At 42.2% G+C, this 23,041-nt stretch overlaps 1 protein-coding gene across 3 annotated transcripts in view; it reads left to right on the top strand.

Moving 5' to 3' along the window:
- Positions 1-19,696, top strand: part of TGS1 (trimethylguanosine synthase 1) — a 28,380-nt gene extending 8,684 nt beyond the window's left edge. For all 3 annotated transcript variants that reach the window (XM_061448465.1, XM_061448464.1, XM_061448466.1), the window contains 7 exons: positions 517-688; positions 2,425-2,767; positions 3,616-3,789; positions 4,696-4,839; positions 6,164-6,382; positions 7,508-7,584; positions 19,415-19,696. In XM_061448465.1, the coding sequence (XP_061304449.1) occupies positions 517-688; positions 2,425-2,767; positions 3,616-3,789; positions 4,696-4,839; positions 6,164-6,382; positions 7,508-7,584; positions 19,415-19,531 (1,246 nt within the window). In that variant the 3' untranslated portion in view covers positions 19,532-19,696. The remainder of the gene's footprint in view (positions 1-516; positions 689-2,424; positions 2,768-3,615; positions 3,790-4,695; positions 4,840-6,163; positions 6,383-7,507; positions 7,585-19,414) is intronic.
- The last annotated feature ends 3,345 nt before the right edge of the window (positions 19,697-23,041 follow it).

Raw genomic sequence — 23,041 nt, 5'->3', positions numbered from 1 at the left:
TTACATGTTTCAGACAAACAAGTATGTTTTGCAGTTGACAATCTTTGTTCTGCTTTATAAAAATTATTTTAAGTGAATTGCCCTTTTTATTTCATTACATTTGCCAGGAGACAGAAGTAGCTGTTTTGGACGTTCTTTACAGCCACCAAAGAGTTGTTTTAGTAATCAAAGACGTTTTTTCATTTCCTATTCTTTAGGCTGGTATGGAAAATAATTTCTATCAAAAGTTACATATATATGTGTGTATATATATACACAAGAATAAAAAAAAAACAACCAAAACAACTGAAAATCAAGTTGGATAAACATTTCCAAATAAAAATATGTAAAAGTTTTCATGAAGGTACATTGTTTCACAGCTGCATTCGGTGACATATATTTTATTTTAGGAGCGGAAAAATGTCTCATAAAGAAATAGTTTAAATCATCTTCTGTAGATGTCAGCTTTCATGTTAAAACTTCCAGGTTGGAAATTAACCAACTAACGGGGGGGTTGTTTGTGGTTTTCAATTTCAGGTATGGTGGAATTCCTGATTTCACCCACCGAAGTGTGCAGTACTTGGAGAAAAAAGCAAAACTCAAGTCCAAATTCTTGGATATGCGTAAACCAAAGAAGAGCAAAAACACACACATCTTCTTTACAGAGGAATCTGAAATGTCTTGCAAAAAAAATAAAACTTTGAAGAAGGTAGGTTTAATTTTTAGTGTTGCTGTAATTCATAGATTTATCTGCTCCCTTAGTATATTGGTGTATTCTTGGCAACCTGTCAAGGGGATTTTGAGCTTAATGGTGAAGTTATGTGAAAGTCATTCCTAACATCTGGGTGCATCATTTCTTTGGAGATGTGTGTAGGTTTTTATAGTTACTAGCAGTATCTCTGATTTTAAAAGGCATCTGGGGGCATTTGGTAGTGCTGACATTTCAGCAGGGAGAGAAAAATGTTTGTATAGGTTAGTGTGATTTATGTAATGCTGTGTTCTTAGTAATTTGTATCAACATCTTTGCTTACACCGCTGCCTGCATTTATTTTAAACTATAATTTTATGCTTCATTATTTTTATCTCAGAAATTAGTAATAAGTAGAAAAAAATTGTTCACTGTAGTTTTTTCTGAGTTGAGCCCCTTTAAAATCTGTTACCTCAGAACTCCAGTCCCACTGCTATGATTTTTGATCAAAAGAAAATCTCAGCCGTTGCCATCTTATACTTGAGGCCAGCATAGTTCTAGGGCAACTTTAATTGTGTGAAGGAAAAGAAGTTATGCATTTCCTCAGACTTTCTGGTAAGCAACTGCCCCAGGCCTAGGGCCACTCAGAGCAACTGTAATGTACAAGTGAGCACCTGTGAATGCCTTTGAAGAGTATAGACTAATGTCTGCATGTTGGGTAGTATGTGATGTGGGGATGTCTGCTGTGCAGCAGAACCCTTCAGCACATGCACCATTTGGTACGTCTTGCAGATGAGGATGAAGGTAATATATGAAGGTAATTTTACCTGTTGATGCTAACCTAAAAGTTAGAGTACAGCTTCTATGACTGCAGATTCGAGAAAAGGTAGCGAACTAAAAAGCAGTAGTCTTGGTCACCTGTGCCATGGCAAGTCTGACTATATTTCAGATATTACTTGAGAATGATTTAAACCCAGACAGGATGGAGAGGAGCATTGGAAGAATGTAAAACCCACAGGTTGATGTAAGAACAGTTTAATAATTGAAATAATAATAAAATGATAAATAATAACAATAATAGTTATAATAATAATTAATAACAAAAAAGAAATAAAAGTTCAGAAGGCACAACTGATGAACAGTACATTGCTCACTGACCAATGCCTAGCCTATCCCAGAGCTGTGATTGATCTCTCCCAGCCAATTTTTCCCCACAGTTTATATATCGGGCATGACATGCTGTGGTATGGAATACCCCTTTGGCTAGTTTGAGTCAGGTGTCCTGTCTCTGCTCCCCCCTGGCTTCCAGTGCCCCTCCTCACTGGCAGAGCGTGAGAGACTGAGAAGTCGTTGATCAGCATAAGTGCTGCTGAGCAACAACTAAAACATATTGTGTTATCAGCATTGATCTCAGACTAAAGCCGAAACACAGCCCTGCACCAGCTACTAGGAAGAGAATTAACTCTGTGCCAGCCAAAACTAGGACATAAGTTTATCAGTCAATTTTTATGGAGTTTTCCTGTTGCAAATAGCTGGTATCTAGTTCCCAAAGCTAACTTTTTTCCAAATGGTGAAAAAAGGGAGGTCAGTTGGTGACTTCCTGAATGTTTTGACTCTGGATATTTTACTTTTTTTCAAAATATATACGGCAGAGAGTTCCTGCGTGGCAGGTGCTTTTGAACTGTAACGCTTATGCTGTGCTCTTGATAACTGGTTAACAACACCATGTAATCATGTGTGATATTTGACAATTGCAGGTGGAAATGTTCCTAAAGCGGGTTAATAAACCTGAAGCGGAAGCCACATCCCAGGCAGCCTCAACTCAGGGCAAAACGGAGTCACTGTCTGTGAGCAGCGACTCGGAGGATCAGGAAGGCACTACTGCTGCACAGACTGCGACGCTGAGCACTGAAAACCAAAAGCCACCGTCTTCCAGTGTGTCCCCGACAGAACCTGAAAGGGGTTACCTTGAGGAGGAAGCGCAGGAGGTGACAGCAAGTGCCTCCGGTGGCCAGGGTGCAGGGAGGCGGGAGAGGCGGCAGCTAGTCTCTCTGGATATTCCCGATTATCTCTGCGAAGAGACAGAGGACGTCAGCCAAGGTACATCAGTTTCCTACAAACTGGAAACGAGTTGACAGTGGACTTAGTACTTACTGCCTTACTGCACATGTAATTTGAGATCTGTTTATTCTGTTTATCCAAAGAAACTCATTAAGTCCAAGGGTTAATGAGGTTGATCTTCAATATTGTCAGTATTTCTTTATAGATGAAGAGTCATGGTTGATCCTATGCACAATCTAACAGGTTTCAATTCACACCTTTTTTTCCCTGTAAGGATGAGGGTGATTAACTCCATGTAGATGCGCAGACCGTGAGGTTTGGGTTTCTCAGTGTATATTGCTGAGCTTTGAGGAGTATGTGTTGTTGAAATTATTTTCAGGGGGGAGGAGGAGGAAACCTGTGTTATGAACTTTTCTATTAAACACTGTAAACAAAGGAAAACAGGCTTATTCAGTTTTCTGCATATAGTTTAATCCTTCCTACGGTAATTTGATGATGTTAAATTTCTAATTGAAAGCTCTCATCTAGATTGGTTCTTACTCCTTGTTTATACAAGGGCATTAAATTGGTCTCTGATTCACTTGTTTGCTCGCTATATAGAGTTTATTGCCATCAGTTGAAGATAATGGCTAGGCTGTTAAGGCTCTTCACCTGAAATGTTATTTAGGACTGTGGCTGATACCTGTCAGGTAACACCATTCCCTTGAAATAGAGGATGCTTTTTTTTAAATTTAAACCACTAATCTGCATAATCTGGCAAACAGCAGAGAAGGACATCTAACAGTGTTTCTAAACCTGAGCATCTTGCATCTTATCTCTCACCTGCCTACAAATTACATTCCTAGTCTACAGGAACAGTGACTGTTAACTTTTGCATTGTCTTCCAGATGTAGATGAAAAAAATATCACAAAGAAGAAGGAGAGAAAAAGGAGAAGAAGGAACAAAATTGCACTGGGAGCTATGCCTGCCGAGGTTGCTGCTGATCCGGAGCTCATCAAGTACTGGGCACAACGCTACCGGCTCTTCTCTCGGTTTGATGAGGGAATTAAGCTGGACAGAGGTGGGCTTAGTACAAAATGTGTTTAGTGGTATAAGATATATCCAAACCTGTGGCACTTCTCACAGTTTGTACTGATTTTCTTATGAGGAGTGTTACTGAGTGTGTGGTCGCACATGCACCCCAGCAGGCAGGTGAACAGAAGTCTTGGACTTCAGTACAGCTTCTAGCATGGGACACCCCTGTTTGCATTAGTCCTCATGTTTACTAGTCATGCTGTACCCAAATTTTGCTTGGTCTTTTTAAAAAACTCAATGACATTTTTCTGTTTCTCTATTTTATAAAAGAATTTTGTGAAACTTCCAAATACGCTCATGGACCTAGTTTGTTCTGACTTTCAGCAGTCGCTTTCAAAGTTACTTTTTTCCATGTTTACATGGAAACCATTCCCAAATCATAAATTTTGGGGTAAAAAAGGATTAGGATTACTGCTTCTTTATGTCTGGCATGTGTTGGTTTTGTAAGCCTTTCATTTCTAATGCTCTCTCACATAAACATGTAGATTATGTGGGAGACCAGGCATTGCTGTAAAGAAAACAACATTGGATAAGAGAAGATACATATCTGGGTTTATTTGTTATAGAACATAGTTGTGCTGTATGAAGCTTTTTGTAGCTGTCTCAGTGGACTTGTCCTTGATAAGCCAGGATCCTCAGCACCACATTCAACAAAGCATTTACTGAGATTTGGGCATATCTGTTTGCTTCAGTGAGACTTTGTTTGCTTAGCAAATTGCTGGACTGACCTGAGTTTATCATTGTCAAAGCCTGTATTTCCTGGTCGAATGCGCTAAGCCAAAATTGTTGGGATTAACACTAAACCTTCGGTTGTGTGTGTTGGTTTGTTTGTTTTTAATTTAGGTGACCTTGGAATAAGAAATGAAAATACACTTCTTCCTTTCCTTTGCAGAGGGCTGGTTTTCTGTTACTCCTGAGAAAATAGCTGAGCATATTGCCATCCGGGTTAGTCAGTCATTCAACTGCGATATCATAGTGGATGCATTCTGTGGGGTTGGAGGAAATGCTATTCAGTTTGCATTGACCTCAAAAAGAGGTAAGCAGATGTTCTATGTAGCACTTTATTTTGTTTCTTCACTCTTTTTCCCTAAAAATCTAGGTATGCATTTTGTTCACTGCTTTTTAATCCTTTTTTTCAGTGCTTCCGAAGGAACAGAAGCTTTTTTGTTTCATCACATTTACAATATGAGCTTCCTGTTTTTAAAAAGGACCTATAAAACTGCATTTCTATTTTAAGTCAGAGTTGGATTTGTGTGGTACTAGTCAAAGTTATTTTTACATGTCATAGTAACTAGTCTGTCAGATGCTCTGAAGATTGCTGGTAAAGGTTGAGTTCTGTTTGCAGTCCTGACTGCAGAGATGCCACAAAGCTCCTGCTTTTCCCAATTGTTACACCAAGTCTGTGTACTCAAAACCAGGTTACATGAGAGCAGTGCTTAAAACACTTGAATGGGATCATGTGCAGGTGCAGCAGAAGCAAATACAGAAAAGTGATAATAACAACTTAGTATTAGTCTAAGTTCCTGTTGCCAACAAATGAAATTGCTGTGAAAGATTGAGAGTGCTTCTGTAAAAACACTGACTACTTAATATTCATCAAACGCTCTGGGGAAAAAATCAGCTCATTTAATGCTTCTGAGTAATTTCTGAGCAAGACAGCAGTTTCTACTGCTGTTTCTACATAGGCTATGATCCATTCTATAAATGTTTTCCAAATTTCACTTTTCATATTTCCTGGCCAAATTTTTATTTCTGTCATTATGCACTGCCCTTGTATCACCTCTCTTGTGCTGTGTTGTTTGGGGTTTTTTAACTCGATTTTCAGTACAATGTTACCCACCACAGATAAACGTTCAACAAAGGGGAAGAGTAAGTTTCTAATTGACACCATTGTCAGGCTCCTGCAACAATTGAAGCAAGGAGGACTTCCTCTCTTAGGCAGACAGCCTAAGACAAAGCGGACAACTTGTCAACTACTTGAGCTGAGACGGAGGAGTCATGTTGGTAGATGTATGACAGCCAAAAGCTAAAGCTTCTCAGCTTTGTAACAGCAGCTGAGACTTCCCTGTCTTTGCTGTGTGACTTCCCTTGTTGTTTTGTAAATGCAGCAGTTGTGCTCTTGGTGGAACATCTGCTGCTGTCTTGCAAGGACAGGTCCTTCCCTTCTACGGAGTTGTTGCTTTGTGTCTACTATGACCAACAAAACTGAAGTAGTCGCTCACTGCACAATAGTAGGTTATAGACATGACTTGTATCTGCTGGCTGCAGAGGAACACCTTTCTTTTGAAGACATCCTTTTGGTGGTCACTTGGGATTAGCAGTTCAAGTTAACCTCTGTGTTTGCTCTCTTTGGTTTGCAGTGATTGCTATTGATATTGATCCTGAGAAGCTCAATCTTGCGCGCAACAACGCTGAGGTATATGGCGTGGCGGATCAGATAGAATTTGTGTGTGGAGACTTCATGGTGCTGGCTGCTGACCTGAAAGCAGATGTTGTGTTCCTCAGCCCACCCTGGGGGGGACCGGACTACGCCACGGCTGAAATCTTCAATATCAAGACCATGATTTGCCCAGATGGATATCCTTTCAGAGTTACATGCTGGGGTGATTTTCAGTTGTTAACGAGCGGTTTTCTCTTTCTTCCGCTCCCTCTCAACATGGGCTTTGCACATCTGGTTGACTGACTGGAAATGATTTGACCAGCAGCTGAAATCTCAGATGTGCTGCATTTGTTTACTCCTGCCCTAACCTGAGCTATATGACTGGGGGTTGGAATAGATGACCTTTGAAGGTCCCCTCCAACCCAAGCTGTTCTATGATTCTGTGACTGACCATCTAAAATTTAGTATTATGAGTTTTTATTTGAAAAAAGTCATGAAGACTTCTTAAAAGTAAAAAATCGCTTAAAGAATTGTAGTAGTTTCTTAACTTAAAAGCATTAATTCAGCAGTTTTAACTCTTTTATATTATTTTATTAAAATACCCTAAAGTAATCAAATAGCCATGTGGTATGTATATATAGGTAATAATTAGTCACATGATCGATGACTTTGTCATCGATGCCACTTTTTAATTGATTTATGAAAGGTGTATCTTATTTTACATGTCTTACTCAGACTTCTCAGTCATAGAGCCTGACTTGGGAAATCACAGAAGATTGTAAGCAAAATATTAACCCTTTCAATTAATGTATAAAATTCCAGACTTATTAACAGTGGTATTGAGTACTCATTCATCTGGGAAGGCATTAGCATAATAGTTTCATCAAATATGAAGTGTGGTGGGTTTTTCCCCTAAGAAAAATCTTAGCTGTTCCCTTTTTGTCTAAAATGTAGTTTGTAAGAGTAAGAAACTCTTTGTATGTATGTGTGACAGATATTCCACGAAATGGATTAGAAAAAAAAATCAAACCAATGTACTAGCTATAAACTACATTCAGATTTCTCATATACATCTATAGCTCGGTTAACTTTAAAAGTGAGGTTTCCTTTTCCTCTGTTTCCTAGGGCAATAATGATGAAACAGATTTTCTGCATTTAGACAATACGGGTTTCTGCATTTCAGAAGAGTAACTAAGACATACCCAGAAGACTAGCTATAATTTAATCGCATAATAACTGTATTTAGAACATACTTTTAATATGAATGAATATAAAACAACTTATCCTTCCCTGTTCTTGGTTTTTCCTTTACTGGCTTCTACATTTGAAATTTTCAGGCTCTCCAAGAAGATCACCAACAATATTGTGTACTTTCTACCTCGGAATGCTGATATTGACCAGGTGTGTTACTGGATGACGACTTGGTAATTAAAAAAAGCTCAGCTGGCTTAATAGGTATTATAAGCACAAACTTACTTAAGACTTTGAAGTCTGTTTAGCTGCCTGTGTTGGGGTTTTGTCTTCATTTTAAGTTCAAACCTTCAGTTATTTCTGTGTTTGCAGTACTTTTGATATATTTAGAAATGGGAGTAGTAGATTATTTCCATGGTTTTGATACTGTTCCTTCATGGAGCAGCAGATTGGAGGTTCTTATAGAAGATCCAAAGTGAGTAGAGTTCTTGAATGTCAGACAGATACATCATTATAAAAAACAAAAAAATGTAAAAGGGTATCTTAACCTTTTAACCAGCTCTTACTGATAAGCTCCTGAGTCCTAAACTTTCATGGCTTTCAGTTTCTGAAGGAGTTGCAGGAAATCACTGCACAGCCTGTATTCCCTGCTATCACTGATCAGTAGATTGAAGACAGTTGTCACACCACCAGAGGTGGTACTGATGCTGTCCAGAAAAGCGTGTCGTTCCATATGAGCTGTTTGCATTGCAGTGATTAGATAGATGCCTCACTGACTTGATAAACACACAATTTGTTTCACTGGTGTGGGGGTCGGTTTTGCTTTCTTTTTTTTTTTCTATTAGGCATTTTTGGTTTAGACTTTTAAGAAAGTAATTAGATGACTGTTACAATGCCACTGAGTGTCTGGTTTAGTTCCCTCTGTGTACTTTCTGTTAATTACGTCTTGTAGCTGTTTCCAAAGAAGGGAACAGAGATGTTCTTCTCGCGTGCAACATGCCACAGAACTTTGCAGGGTTTTTTTCCTGCCTTCCCAACAGCTGTGTCTGACTTCAAGCAGGCAGTGTCTCCAGCCCCTTGGTGGCTTGCAGAATCATTGGTGGCAAACAGCTGGCTTGAGAAACAGGCTGAATTTCACATGGCCTGAGTATTAGCACACCATGAGTCCATGCTATGCACAGCACCATTTGAATGGCAGGTGATGATTCAGTTATGTTTTGGTTTCAGGCTGTTGAAAAGCCAAAGTAGCTTATGAATCTTTGAATAGGGACCTTAATTCTAGGCAGGGTTTCTCTAGTTTCAACTTGTAACCACTGCATTTTATCAAATGTTCCATTCCCACAATGAAGAATGACTTTACAGGTATCTGCTGTGCTCATGAGCATTTTTTCACTGGATTTATAAATGGGCAACTTTACACTTACGTTCTCGCATGCACATCCAAGAGTATTACCCACAGGCCTGTGCCTATTCCTATAGAAGATCTTGGCATCTCTGTGTGGTTGGGTTAGGTGTCTTGCCACCTCTGCATCTTGGTCTGATTGGCTCTGAATGCTTTTGTTGTGCTCTAAGTGTTCCTTAATGTACATCCATGGGTTTTCCTTTATACAAACATCTGAAGAGTAATTGCTGTTGCACGAAACCAGCTTTGTAGTTACGGCTTAGTTGTTAAAAGCACATGGTTGGAGGCCTGGGGTCAGTTCAGTTGTCCATACTATGGGCTGCTATCAGGAAGAGAAATCATCTATTATCTCTAGAGATTATGCCAGCGTAAGGACAAAAACTTACAGGTTGATGATCTGAGTGGGGAAAGCAAATGTGAATCTAGCCCACTGTTTAGGGAAATGTAGTCTTGATCCTATGTGAACAGAGATGTGTCAAACATGACCATCCCAAACATGACTTTAGTGGATAGTCTGGTCCGTAGTTGTGGGTTTGGCTGCCTTCAACTCTGACGAAAAGTTTCTGAAGTTACTGCCACTACACTTCCAGGGCTGTGAATCTCCAGAAAAGAAGATTTATCATCAGAGTTCCTTAATGGTTAGTGTAGACAGTTGTCTTCTCAGTCTGCTCATGCTTTTGCCCACAGTTCTCATCCATTGTACTTTTCTCATGGACCGTACAGGGTACTTGTGCTGCAACAGCTGACTTTGGAAAAGGCCTATGGACACAACTGCTAGGGTGTGGTGTTGTCACTTGGTTTATGAATGTAGTCCATAAACTTGAGGGGCCTAAAAAAGCTTAATGAAGTAAATCTTAAAATTATTTTGCAGGAGATTAATACCTGGAAAGTGAATAACTTGGATAAAGCAGTATTTGTTGAACAAATTATCTGATGCCTCAGATTTAAATGGAAAGTTAAAAACCTAAGTTTGATTTGTGGTAATGTAGCTGAGGAATGTAAGATTTGTCTCTTCTGTGTCCTCAGAAATTAACTCCGTGCTTGTACACATACGTGAGGCTTTCAGAGGTTGCTTAGCTCCTAGAATAGCTGGTGTGACATACTTAATTTGTAAGGTGGTAGTTGTTAAGTGCTCTGCCTCTAGTCTTTCATTGATTGGCTTGAACCTAAAACTGAGCTATAGTCGTGTGCTTTGTCAATTAAAACTGATTTAGAAGCTGACTTAATTGCCTTTGCAAACCTCTGTGAAGATGTTTATACTGACTGTAAGCCAGTGCTTCAGTGCAAATTTGCTTGTCTGACAGTGGATCTTGGGCAGAAATGGAAATAAATGCACAGCCAGTTAGAAGCAACCTCACAACAAAAATACTGTTTAACCTTTAGTTAAAGTGGTGCAAAATTAGTGGAAAATATGTTCTTTTCACAGTTAGATAACTCACAGAATAGGGATTCTGCTGCTGGTGTGAAAGCCGGTGGTAGCTGACCTTGTCCTAGTTGTGTCAGAGGACTTGTTGTCCATTGCCTCATTGGTAGACAAGACATCCAACCTTGTCCTGCGTGGTTTTATTCTAAAAACAGTGCTTATTATGTCTGCAGGCTTGGCCTTTTCCGTGTAGGGTTAGTCTTGTAGAGAGAGATGGGGCTCTTTGAACTCCATGCAAAAAGAAGTGAACTTCTCTACTTCTGCCTCGAGAGGGAGCAGCGAGCCAGCCATGAGGAGTCTGGCGTTTATTACTTCTCCTGACCGTGGACGGTTAACTGCCCATGTGCCGTATTGTGCCTTAGGGATTATCCTAAAGTGCTTCACCGCTCTTTGCAGACAGTCACATTGTACAAATTTACAGAGGGTGGCTTCATTCAGAAACACACTTTTCTCTTTTTGCTAGACGACAATCTTTTACGTGTATCTACTTAGCATGGGATTTTCTTTAAGTCTTTCTGATTTTAAGCTGCTGGAAATGTTGCATATTTAATATCTTGAACATAAGGTATTGATTTTGGATTGCATATTAGTGTGTCAAAACAGCAGGATAATTTTCAGCTAACATTTCAATCTTTATGACCTCTATAGCAGAGCAAGCAAATCTATTAGAAGAATATTGGTCTACTCTTAAGACAGGATACAAGTGACTTTGCTAATTGAAGATGATTCTGAGAGTAAAATGGCTGATTATTATTCAGTTTGAGAGATATCTTTTTTGAGTTAAAAAAGCCATTCTGTTTCTGTATTGAAAACTTTGTGTACATCTTTACTACTCGAAAATTTGATGACTGGTGCAAAACTTTATAAATCGGGTAAATTCCTGGGGGTTTTGGAGATTCGGAGGTAGGGGTTTTTTTGTTGTTGTTTGTGACAATTATGCCTAATTTAGTGAAATTTCACTGTTGTTGGAGCTTTTGCTGTCCTAATGTTGGTGTATTAGACCTGGTTTATATTCCAAATACTGCCAGAAGATACTAGTTACCTTTTGTTCCTTGTCAAGTGTATAGCGTGACTCCCTGAGCCCAGAATTAAGCAACGTGCTCTTGACCTTGGATAATCATACAAAGAATACACATCATGCAGGCACTTTTCTTAGTTTCTTGTCTTTGTTCCCACCTCATATTTGTCATCCATTTGAAGAAAATCTAGAGTCAGATGCTGAAGACTTGTTCTGTCTTCAAGTCTGGTGCCTGTATGGGAAGATGTTAGCTGTGTTTCTGGTTTTGAAAGTCCAGTTGTTACAAATGACTGGTCAGTGAAGGGGGTGTGAAGATGGGTAAAACTCATTTATTTTAATTCGGTCTGGTGTCATTCAGAGAACAGAAAATCATATCAGAGAGGTCAGTTTAATAAATATGATAACTTGTCTGAATTAAGACATTTAATGGCAGGCTGACTAGTAGAACTGCCACTGGGCCCATTCATTTAGCTATGATTTTAGACTGGAGACCTAGCGAAATGGGACCTTCCAGGCAATGTCCTATCTGGTTTAGGAGTAAATATAACAATGAGCAAAGCAGGGAGTGAGTGGCCAGGAGGTGAACTCAGATTAACTTTATTGTATTTTTAAGATGTTTGGGTATTAGGAGAGTTGGCAGGTCTGCTGTGGGTTGATGTGTTTTGCAGGCTGATCATTTCTAAGTGAACATAATGGTGTACACTTCAGCTGTGACTGTCATGTGCACGTTCAGATTTTTAAGACGGTCTCGAACCAGTTCCTCTCCTACAGTGGGCCCAAGGTCTTCATTCTCACAGTCCCTGCATCTGCCTTCCAAGACTTGGGTGGTGTGGTCAGAGCCTTTGCCAGTGAAGACCGAGGCAAAGAAGTCATTCAGAACCTCAGCCTTCTCCAAATCCTGTGTATCCAGTTCTCCTGAGAGCTTCCTGAGGGGGCCTACATTCTCCCTAGTCTGTTTTTTATTTGCTACATACCTGTAGAATCCCTTCCTGTTATCTTTAATACCTCTAGCTAAGTTTAATTCTAACTGAGCCTTAGCTTTCCTAACCCTGTCCCTAGCTTCCCAGACAACATCCCTGTACTCTTCCCATGTCACCTGTCCTTGCTTCCACTTATTATAAGCCTCTTTTTTCAATTGAATTTTCCTCAGGAGCTCCTTATCCATCCAAGGAGGTCTCCTGGCCCTCCTGCTGCACTTCCTTCTGGTTGGGATGCAACACTCCTGAGCTTGTAGCAGGTGATCCTTGAATATCAGCCAACAGTCTTGGGCCCCCTGCCCTCTAGGGCTGTATCCTATGGAACCTTCCTAAGCAGGTTCCTGAAGAGGCCAGAGTCTGCTCTCTTGAAGTCCAGGGCAGTGAGCTTGCTGCACGCTCCTCTCACTGTCCTGAGGATCTCAGATTCGAGCATCTCATCATCGCTGCATCCAAGGCTGCCCTGGAGAGTCACATTTCCAATGAGCCCTTCCCTGTTGGTGAGCACAAGGTCAAGCATGGCACCTCTCCTTGTTGGAGACGAGGAACCTCCTGGATTGCTTGTGCTGGGCCGTACCGTCCTTCCAACAGATGTCAGGGTGGTTGAAGTCACCCATTAGAACAAGGGCCTGCGAGCGTGAGGCTTTTCCTGTCTGTCTATGGAGTGCTTCATCCGCAGGTTCTCCTTGATCAGGCGGTCTGTAACAGATCCCCACAGTAATGTCTCCCATAGCTGTTCTCCCTTTGACCCTGACCCACAAACTCTCTGTGGACTGCTCACCTGTCCCCAGACAGAGTTCCATACTCTCCAGCCTATGCCTAACATAAAGGGCAACTCCCCTCCCCGCCTGCCAGGCCTGTCCTTCCTAAAGAGCCTGTAACCTTCCATTCCAACACTCCAGTCATAGGAGCCATCCCACCATGTTTCTGTGATGCCTATTATATCATACCCCCATAAACTTACACACATCTCTAATTCCTCTTGTTTGCTCCCCATGCTACGGGCGTTTGTATAGAGGCATCTGAGCCGAGCTCCAACTGAAGCCGGCTCATTGGCTGGAGCGGCTGGGATATCTCTACATTGCTCCGAGCATTTATTATAGGTTCTGGCAACTGACTGGGTGTGTTGGGATGGAATGATGCCCCCCTCCCCCAACACATCTAGTTTAAAGCCTCCTTGACCAGTCTGGCAAGCCTCCTACCAAAACTGCTCTTTCCCTTCTTTATCATCAGACCAGCTCCACCAGCCCCCACTAGACCTGGCCTACAAGCTTGGGTCCCATGTTCAAGACACCCAACCCCCTGACTATGACACCACCCTTTTAACCATTTATTAACCTGGTCAATCCTCCTAGCTTTTTTTAGGTCCTCCCCTGTATCCTGGAGAATTGATGAAAAGACCACCTGAGCTCCAGAGCCCCTAACCACCTCCCCCAGGGCTCTGTAGTCCTTCTTTATGTTCCCCAGACTACTACTATCTATATCCCTATCACCCACATGTATCACCAGGAGTGGGTAATAGTCCGTGGGACTTACTAGAGCAGGCAGCCTCTCTGCCACATCCCTGACCCATGCCCCCGGTAGGCAACACACCTACCTTGAGACTGGGTCTGGCCGGCAGACGAGTGCTTCTGTCCCTTTCAGTGTAGAGTCCCCTACTATTACAACCCACCGCTTTTTCCTAGCGGCACCAGTAGAGATCTTCTTTACCAGGGCATCAGCCGGCTATTTCTGGCTCGAGTGCGTTTCCTCATTAGCCCCCTGCAGGACAGCAAAGCGGTTCTGCATGGGGACATCAGATTTAGGGGGAAGCCCCTCGCTTTTGGTTGCCCTTTTCCTTCTTTTTTTTTTTGTTGTTTTTTTTTTTGTCCCTAATTCCCAGCTTCCCAGGTTAACGGCCTCCTTCTTTCCTTCATGAGGCAGAGGTGAAGCTCGAGGCCCCTGCACAGTTTGGGCCGGGAGCAAGCATTCCTGCTTCCTCTCAGCTTCCCTGACATCTCGCAGTCTATTAACAGCATCCCGCAGCTCAGCCACCTGCTGCAGGAGGACCTCCACCAGGGAGCACCGAGTGCAGCCCTGCCCATTGTGCACCCTCCCCTCAGGAGACCAGCGCAGGCACTCTCTACACCCCAAGGTCTGCACTGCAGCCTCCCCTCTCAATCGGCTCTGAATGTGCACAAGTCCGTGGGTCCTGATGAGATCCATCCAGGAGTCCTGAAGGAGCTGGCAAATGAAGTGGCGAAGCCGCTGGCAATCATATTTGAGAAATCATGGCAGTCAGGTGAAGTTCCTGATGACTGGAAAAAGGGAAATATAACCCCTATTTTCAAGAAGGGGAAAATGGATGACCCGGGGAATTACAGACCAGTCAGTCTCACCTCTGTGCCTGGCAAAATCTTGGAGCAGATTCTCCTGGAAGGCATGCTAAGGCACATGAAAATCAACAAGGTGCTTGGTGATAGCCAGCATGGCTTCACTAAGGGGAAATCCTGCCTGACCAATTTGGTGGCCTTCTATGATGGGGCTACAGAACTGATGGACAGGGATAGAGCAGTTGATGTCATCTACCTGGACTTGTGCAAAGCGTTCGACACTGTCCCACACGACATCCTTGTCTCTAAACTGGAGAGACATCAATTTGATGGATGGAGCACTCGGTGGATAAAGAACTGGATGGATGGCCGCACACAAAGAGTTGTGGTCAATGGCTCAATGTCCGTCTGGAGACCAGTAACGAGTGGTGTCCCTCAGGGATCGGTGTTGGGACCGGTCTTGTTCAACATCTTTGTCGCTGACATGGACAGTGGGATTGAGTGCGCCTTCAGCAAGTTTGACGATGACACCAAGCTGTGTGGTTCGGTTGATACGCTGGAGGGCACGAATGCCATCCAGAGGGACCTTGACATGCTTGTGAGGTGGGCTGATGCCAACCACATGTAGTTTAACCATGCCAAGTGCACGGTCCTGCACCTGGGTCAGAGCAATCCCAGGCACAGCTACAGGTTGGGCAGAGAAGAGATTCAGAGCAGCCCTGCAGAGAAGACCTCGGGGGTGTTGGTTGATGAGAAAATGAACATGAGCCGGCAGTGTGCACTCGCAGCCCAGAAAGCCAACTGTGTCCTGGGCTGCATCAAAAGGAGCGTGACCAGCAGGTCGAAGGAGGTGATCCTGCCCCTCTACTCTGCTCTTGTGAGACCTCACCTGGAGTATTGTGTGCAGTTCTGGTGTCCTCAACATAAAAAGGACATGGAACTGTTGGAACAAGTCCAGAGAAGGGCCACAAGGATGATCAGGGGACTGGAGCACCTCCCGTATGAAGAGAGGCTGAGGAAGTTAGGTCTGTTCAGCCTGGAGAAGAGAACGCTGTGTGGAGACCTCATAGCAGCCTTCCAGTATCTGAAGGGGGCCTGTAGGGATGCTGGAGAGGGACTCTTCATTAGAGACTGTAGTGACAGGACAAGGGGTAATGGGTTCAAACTTAAACAGGGGAAGTTTAGGTTGGATATAGGGAGGAAATTCTTTCCTGTTAGGGTGGTGAGGCACTGGAATGGGTTGCCCAGGGAGGTTGTGAATGCTCCATCCCTGGCAGTGTTCAAGACCAGGTTGGACAAGGCTTTGGGTGATATGGTTTAGCGTAAGGTGTCCCTGCCCACGGCAGGGGGGTTGGAACTAGATGATCTTAAGGTCCTTTCCAACCCCAATTATGCTATGATTCTATGGTAACGGCAGCTGTTAAGCAGCCTGATTTAAACTCAGATCTGTTCCCTGTCTTTGATAAAAGACAGAAGACATCCCAGCTTACACCGAGGCCAAGTAGTACTTCTGGACTTCAATTTTCCTAAATCTCATAGCACTTGAATACTGAATTGTAATTTGTGTACTTCAAGTTTAATAAATAAATAAATAATTTCTGGTCTGTCAGAGGGTGGCAGCACCACCATGGCAGTGGCAGAATTCACCTGCAGACCTGTACATTTTGAAGAATGCTACCTGAGACCATTTTGGTTTATTGTTTTTCATAACACAAAAAAAGCTTGTTTTTCTCAAACCCAGAAAAGTAAATAATGATAAACTTTTTATCCACAGTTATCTTAGCTGGTGGCTGGAACAGCTAGTAAGTTACTTTACTGAAGGAAATTCAATATGATAGAAAAGAGCCTGTGAGGCCAGCAGGAAAACTTTTGAGATCAAAAATGCACCTGAACAGTATAAGCAAGTTTGCACCTCAGGCAGCTTGTCCTCCTGAAGTAATCTTCTGTGGTCATCTCTGTTTTCATATTTCTTTTCTGATACCTCCTGTTTTAAACATGAGACCAAATTTGCTGGCTACATTTCTAATGCTCAGTGGGTTTATCTGTAGCTGTGTATGTAGCTGTGGACTATTTCCATCAGCAGTTTCTGAAGTGAAGGATGAAGCATCAAGGTGAGATGGATGCAAGGAGGCCTTAACTGAAGCTGCATCCTTTGCCTTTGCCTGTGGAGAAGTGTGGCACATGTAGAAACAACCCCGCACAGCAAAGGAGGCAATATCTGCCTGCTTGAGTACATGAGTTTGGGCTAATGATCAAACCAGGATGCGAGAGTTGCCATCAGGGAATTGTTGTATTTGTACAGGAGAATGCAAAATAGCCACATTTTGGACTAGTCTGTTTTTTAAAAGAAATTAAGAAGCCTTTCTCTATTCACCACTGTAGCTCACTCCAAAACCAAGAGGTGTGTATTGATATTTCCAAAAATAGGTGAGCACCTTTGCTTTTCTCAAAGCATTGTTCCTCAACCTGCTGTTATTTTTAGAGGGCATCCCTCTGCCAAGCTGGCACCTTTCTGAAGCTCACTGTGTGCCAGTTTTCACTCATTACGCCATCAGCGTTGACTGCGCCCTTCCAAGGAAAACTTGGCAACTGCTACGTAATTAATTTTGCAGCCTCCAGCAATTCACAAATAAGCATCGTCGCAGAGGATTTGCATTTCTCTCCCCTGAATTATGGGGGTGTTGAGGAGTGTGCAGAGTCGGATCCACCCCTGCAGGGCTTACACCCATGTGTTTGTTAAGATTTTTGTCACCTTTGTGTTTATCAAATACTTTTAGTAGTTGTTTGAAATTAGTCTTAGTTATGCTGGGTTTAACACGTAGGTACAGCGTATGGTACTTCTCAGGTATCCTGAGTGGATGCCGCCGCTCCGCAGAGGAGCAGTTTACTGCTGTGTTACTTGCCTGTGTTACTGATGAAGGATTTTGCTTTACATGGTCTTCTAAGAGAAATGTTTAGTAAACGCTTGTGTCCATCGAGATTTCAGTGCATTAGTCGTACTTAGATGTGCTAGTGATACAACTTGTGCCCTGAAAGCAGGAGTATATAACTTCAAAACAGTAATCTCAATGTTCTTATATTAAATTGACTAATCCAATTAATATTTTAGAATATTTACACAACTTTGGGTATAAAATGCAAAGCCTTTAATGCTTTCTAGAAGGGACATTCCAGCTTTTGTTCACAATAAATTAAAAGTACAAACTTAATGTCTTCTAGAAAAAAAAAGTGTTGCCCCACAACGTTAACTGCTTTTCGGATTTCAAGTAAGAAAAGATAAGTTGTAAAATTAACATTCCTGATCACTTGCCAATTTCGGATTCTTGTGCTATTTAAAAGTCAGCCTGCCTCTGCTTTTTTACTTAATTGGCAGGTTCCTCTTTAACAAGAACATGGATATTTTTTTTCCTATTACCATTGGATTGAAAGATGAAAAAACCACTCACGCTTTCGTTTTTGTCTGCAGAAACAACAGAATGAAAAGGGAGGAAAAAAGAACCCAAACAAAACAGAAAAGTAAATGCTTGATTTAGATGAGTGGTAATTTTTTGGGCAAGTCAATAAAGGCTTGAAGTGTAATTTAGATAAATCTGTTATTTCTTCATGATGGTAGGCTGGTTTTTTACTTACACTAAAATAGAGGAAGTTCAGCATGTTTATATTTAAACCTGCACTACAGAGTCAAATCTCAAAGGAGTTCAGACTTGTTAATAATGCAGCCTGAACTTTTAAGTTCCAGCTGCTACCATCACAGACTTCTTGGTTTAAAGATCAGTTACAATCTACTGCAGCCTTTTAGACCTTGATTGCTTTGTCTGCCCAGGAAGTTTCCCTGCATGGGGAATATAGAAATAGTTTTTCTACAGCAGGCAGGGAAAACAGCAGCACAGAGCAGAACTGGCTGGGGATCAGGGACCCCACTACAGCACAGGTCCTTGGGATCCGTGATGGTGTGATGATAAAGCAGTCAGTGCTCAGTTTTAGTAGTGTTCTCTTCCTTCTGTCTGTGCAGTCTGTCCTGGTGACAAATTGGCAGCCTGTATGGCTGTCATGCCTCAAAGGGGTTGTACTGAGGCACCACGAGTAGGAACAGGAGGGGAGAGAGTATTGCATGCTCTGGTCCAAAATACAAAGTTCACTGCAGAGCACTGTGTGTCTGTAATCATGAAGCATTAAAGGTGTGCACCGGCCTAGGTCAGCAGAGCATGAACGGTGAAATTCTCACTCCAGTGATCGTAAACATGAGAGCTGGGACCAGCACTGCCTGATGAGCTCTCCCTGCTGGCAGTTACTCAGCTGCCTGCAGCCTTGCCCTCAACACTGCGTAAGACTCCAGTGCACACAACAGCTTTGCAATAGCAACAACAAAATACTGCAGCTGTTGTTTATGAGCTTCCCTGCCTGTTTGGGGTTTGGGGGTTGGTTGTGTTTGGGTTGTTTCCCTCCACACACACACACAACAGTCTTCAGTACAACCTTCATGCTTCCTCCTAATTCCAGGATTTGGTTTTACTCTTCCCCCCAAACTTGGGATTTTGACGCTTGCAAAGCACAGCTTTCCAAAAAGCTTGATTTTTTGCTGCAACTGTGTGTCAACAGCAAGTACCCTGCAAACTGCAGTCTAGCATCTCTCACCTCAGCACAGCGTGAGAAGTGGTAGGTATTTATCTTTAGTTCTGTAGTCCTCTTATTTTCATGGCTTGGGGTGAGGGGGATTTTTTAGCCACAAAGCACTTCTGTAAGTAAAATGAGACACGAAAAGAGGACCAAAGGCATTAGGTGCCAAGGAACATTGTCACTGGTATTAACACAGCAAAGATGTGTTTTATGTGGTATTTCATGTGAATAAAAGGTTTGGGGTTTTGGCTCTTCTCCTGTGCATTGATTTGCTTCTTGTTCTTTGTTTTTCAGGTGGCTTCCTTAGCAGGACCAGGAGGCAAAGTTGAAATAGAGCAAAATTTTCTCAATAACAAACTGAAGACAATAACAGCTTATTTTGGTGATTTAATAAGGCATGACATCTTATGAACCCAGTGTGGATTCTTCCAAACCCAACCTTCCTGACTGCTGCTTTGCTTAAGTTTTTTGTGCAGCTGGCTGGTCAAAAATGACTTGGAGCTATTTTCCACTTTAATTTCTGTTTACAGAAATGTGTTCTGTTTATTGCTGCTGTCAATAAATGTTTTATAATAATTTTGACAGAACTGAAAATGTAAAGGAGCTGTGAATATGGGGGAGGGGGGCGGAGAAGATCTCTGTAAGATGCGGTCTTGCAAGGTTCAGGTCCAGCCAGTTGAAGGGGAGTTCAGGATTTCTTTGCAGCTCTCACATGTGCTACTTCTGTACTTGCTCTGGTTTTGAGTGTTCAGAGGGTCAAAAAGAGTATCCTGAAAGCTGTTGTGCATCAAGAACTGCTGTCTGTGCTTGAGAAACAGAAGTATCTGAACATCAGGTGCAGCTAGGGGGTCAAATACACTGCCAGAGTTTAGTCCCAGTTCAGCTCTCTGGCTGCATGCTCACTGGGAAACCTTTTCAGGTTTTCTTTGTGGGATGAAGGTCGACATGTTTCTTACAGTGAGCACTCCAGGTTGTTGTAGCACAGGGGGAGAGCAGGGCATGTTTGTGCATAGCTCTACCCTCTGGTTTTTGTTACTTAATTTTTTTCCTCCTTCCCCAGCCTTTTCATTACGAAGATGCTTTGAAGAAACCTAACTGGGGGTTTGTCTCAATAAGCAGAGGGTTATGTGTCCCTCCTCTTTTTGAGAACTTTTGGATCCTTGTGCAAGTTTCAGGGAGGGCAGAGGTAACCTGGTTCTCCCTGGTGAGGGCTTTCTGCTCCCACTTGGGGTTTTGCAACTCTTCACAGGAAGAGTGGCTTTCAGGCACTTCACCAAGTAGCAAATGAGGCAAGTAAGAAAGTGTCTAGGGCACCGATATGGTGCTCTCACTGAAATGTGCTTTTGGAAGTACCCAAGATCAATTTTGAGCCTGGTTTTGAGGTAATAGGGTAGGAATATAGTTTCTAAGATGCTAAATTAATGCTGCTCCTCTTCTGTTTGGAGTACAGCAGGACACTGAAGGCAGCAGAGCTAAGCAGTAAACCACTAAAAGTAGTGCCAAGCTCTGGACAATATTGAAAAGGAATTGTAAAGGAAAGACATTATCAACTCTTCAGTATTCCTTAGAAGTTTGCTGTTAGGAGGCAGGGGAGGGTGGTAGGAGTGCTAGTATTACAGGAGGTCCAAACCAACTGTAGCGGTGGCACATGAATGTAATGATGATGTTCAATTTTCACTACAGGCTACAAACACAATCCCAAGGAAGAGTCATGAGGACCAATGAAGAATAAATTAATCTATACTGTGTATGTCACAGTACTCCATACACTAAAATTTGACTGTCTTTGGCTTATTGCTGCTTACAGAAATACTGTTGTCTTATTCTTTGGTTTTATTTTCCTCCCTAAAGTTAGGGAGTAGCTTTAGAAGTATTTTGAGATCTTGCTGATGGTGTTCCTGGAAAAGGAAGCTCTGGGGGAAGTACCAGTGAGTTTACTTTTACCTTCAGAAAAGTAGTCAATTTTGTTCAGTGCCCAGTGTGCAGAATATGGAAGCTGAAATACGACGTCAGAGGTACAATATTTACTGGTTTAAGGTTTACTTCCAGTATAATGAACTGACTGATAAAAAGGAACAGTTTATCAATAGTTTCTGCTGAGCTTTGCAAGCCCATGAAGCACCAACAGCAGAAGAATACTCTTGTTGGTGGCTGTTCTTCCTGTAACCAACAAAAAAACTTGAAGTCAGAATATACTCAGTTTCCCACTTGCACGGGACAGGTGAGGTTCCCCGGGGCTGTGAATCAGTCTATTCGTTAAGCCTAAAATACACCTATGTGTATTTTTCTTTGTTGTTAGTAACTTCAACCAACAAGCGCTTCCTGGAGGACAGCTTCGTTCATGATACAAGTTTCTGTAAAACTTTGTTCTGCTTATGTCGTAGGAAAAAAGTTAACATGGGCTGGGACATAGTTAAATTTCTGTGCTTCTCATGCCCAGAGTCTTAATACCCTTTGGGGGCTCAAGTAGCATTTTGTATATGATAGTTTAGGCTGCAAAGAAGTTACATTACTACTGTAAAATAAATACTCGTAGAGGTTTGGTCTTCTACTAATTTTAAGCCACAAAATAAGCTCTACAAAAAATGCAGATTTGGGGTTTGGAAGTTAACTAATATTTGTACTAAATGTAATAAATACATACTGGTGTATACTTTCTACTGTGCTCTTGAGATCCTAATCTCTTAGGTTTGTCTTAATTAAATCCAGTATTAAACCAAGTCCCTGAGTTTCTTTTCCTGGTGCATGGTATGAAGAGAAGCAACGGGAACATGCTGTTAAAACTAGTGCGTTACAAGGCTAAAGACTAATTAAGGTTCAAGGGGACCAGAGCAGAGCATCAGTGGGGCTGAGCAACCGTCTCGTCATGGTAGGACAGTTTAGCATTGTGCCTTTCTCTGAAGGAGGCACCGGCAGTGTTACGGTAAAAAAATCACTGTTCCATGAAGTTTTAATGGACAGGTTTTAGAAAATCTTTTCCGAAGTGTAGTAGTTCTGAAATAACATCTGGGGCTCTATGTGCAACCCAGGGGTTATATAAACAAATTAATGTTACACCACAGTGGCTGTGGTAACATTTAGGAGAGGGAAACCCCATAAATAGCAGAAGGAAAAAATTGCTTGCAGTAGCTCATTGAACAAATCAGTAGAAAATTGGGTGATTTTCACTTGGTTTACTCTCCCTGCTTTCATATGCCTCATACTCACTGTTTGCATTAACTGTCCTCCCCTCACATGCAAATATTCCCAACTCCAAGTACCAAAGAAGGAAGGTAATCCTAACATGTAGTGTGAACTAATTTGCTATTGGTGGTAATACAGTCTTTCCGTCACAGGTATCTTAGTATTCCTGCTACTGGGATATCTTGGTGCAGTCCAGAGGACTTAAAAGAAGTTGAATTTCATTGGTGAGGAAGTTTTAGATTTCTGTATGAAAACAGAACAGAGATATTTTTGCCAGTATGTGGTGCAGTGGCAAAGGACTAAATGCTCTAAACCCAGGCTTGAAATTGATTCAGATCCTCTCCTGTTTCAGCATTCCAGCCTGCTCCATCAGGACAGAGTATCTATGTATTCTGTGATTCTATCCTGTGGCTTTATGATTCTAAGGTCAGGCTGGACAGGGCTTTGAGCAACCTGGTCTAGTGAAAGGTGTCCCTGCCCGTGGCAGGGGGTTGGAAGTAGATGTTCTCAAGGTCCCTTCCAACCTAAACCATTCTATGAAGTCATCACTAGCTGAAAGGTAGCAGCAAGACTGCCTGAAACCAGTTGGAGTGATTGAACATAGTGAGGCTGGAGATTTACCCAAGCAGTGAAAATCCTAGCTGCAACCATGCAGGGAGGAGGTAGGAGAAAACGCTGAGTCTGCCAACAGTGCTTGTCCACCCCAGGGAATGGTTTCCATCTCTACTCAGCATGGTC

The sequence above is a fragment of the Pezoporus flaviventris genome, unplaced genomic scaffold, assembly GCF_033815535.1.
Source record: "Pezoporus flaviventris isolate CSIRO_AGI_PZ_B2104156 unplaced genomic scaffold, CSIRO_AGI_Pfla_v1 ptg000007l, whole genome shotgun sequence".
Lineage (NCBI taxonomy): Eukaryota > Metazoa > Chordata > Aves > Psittaciformes > Psittacidae > Pezoporus > Pezoporus flaviventris.
The sequence above is the reverse complement of the archived record's forward strand: the minus strand, read 5'-3'. Positions and strand labels throughout refer to the sequence as shown.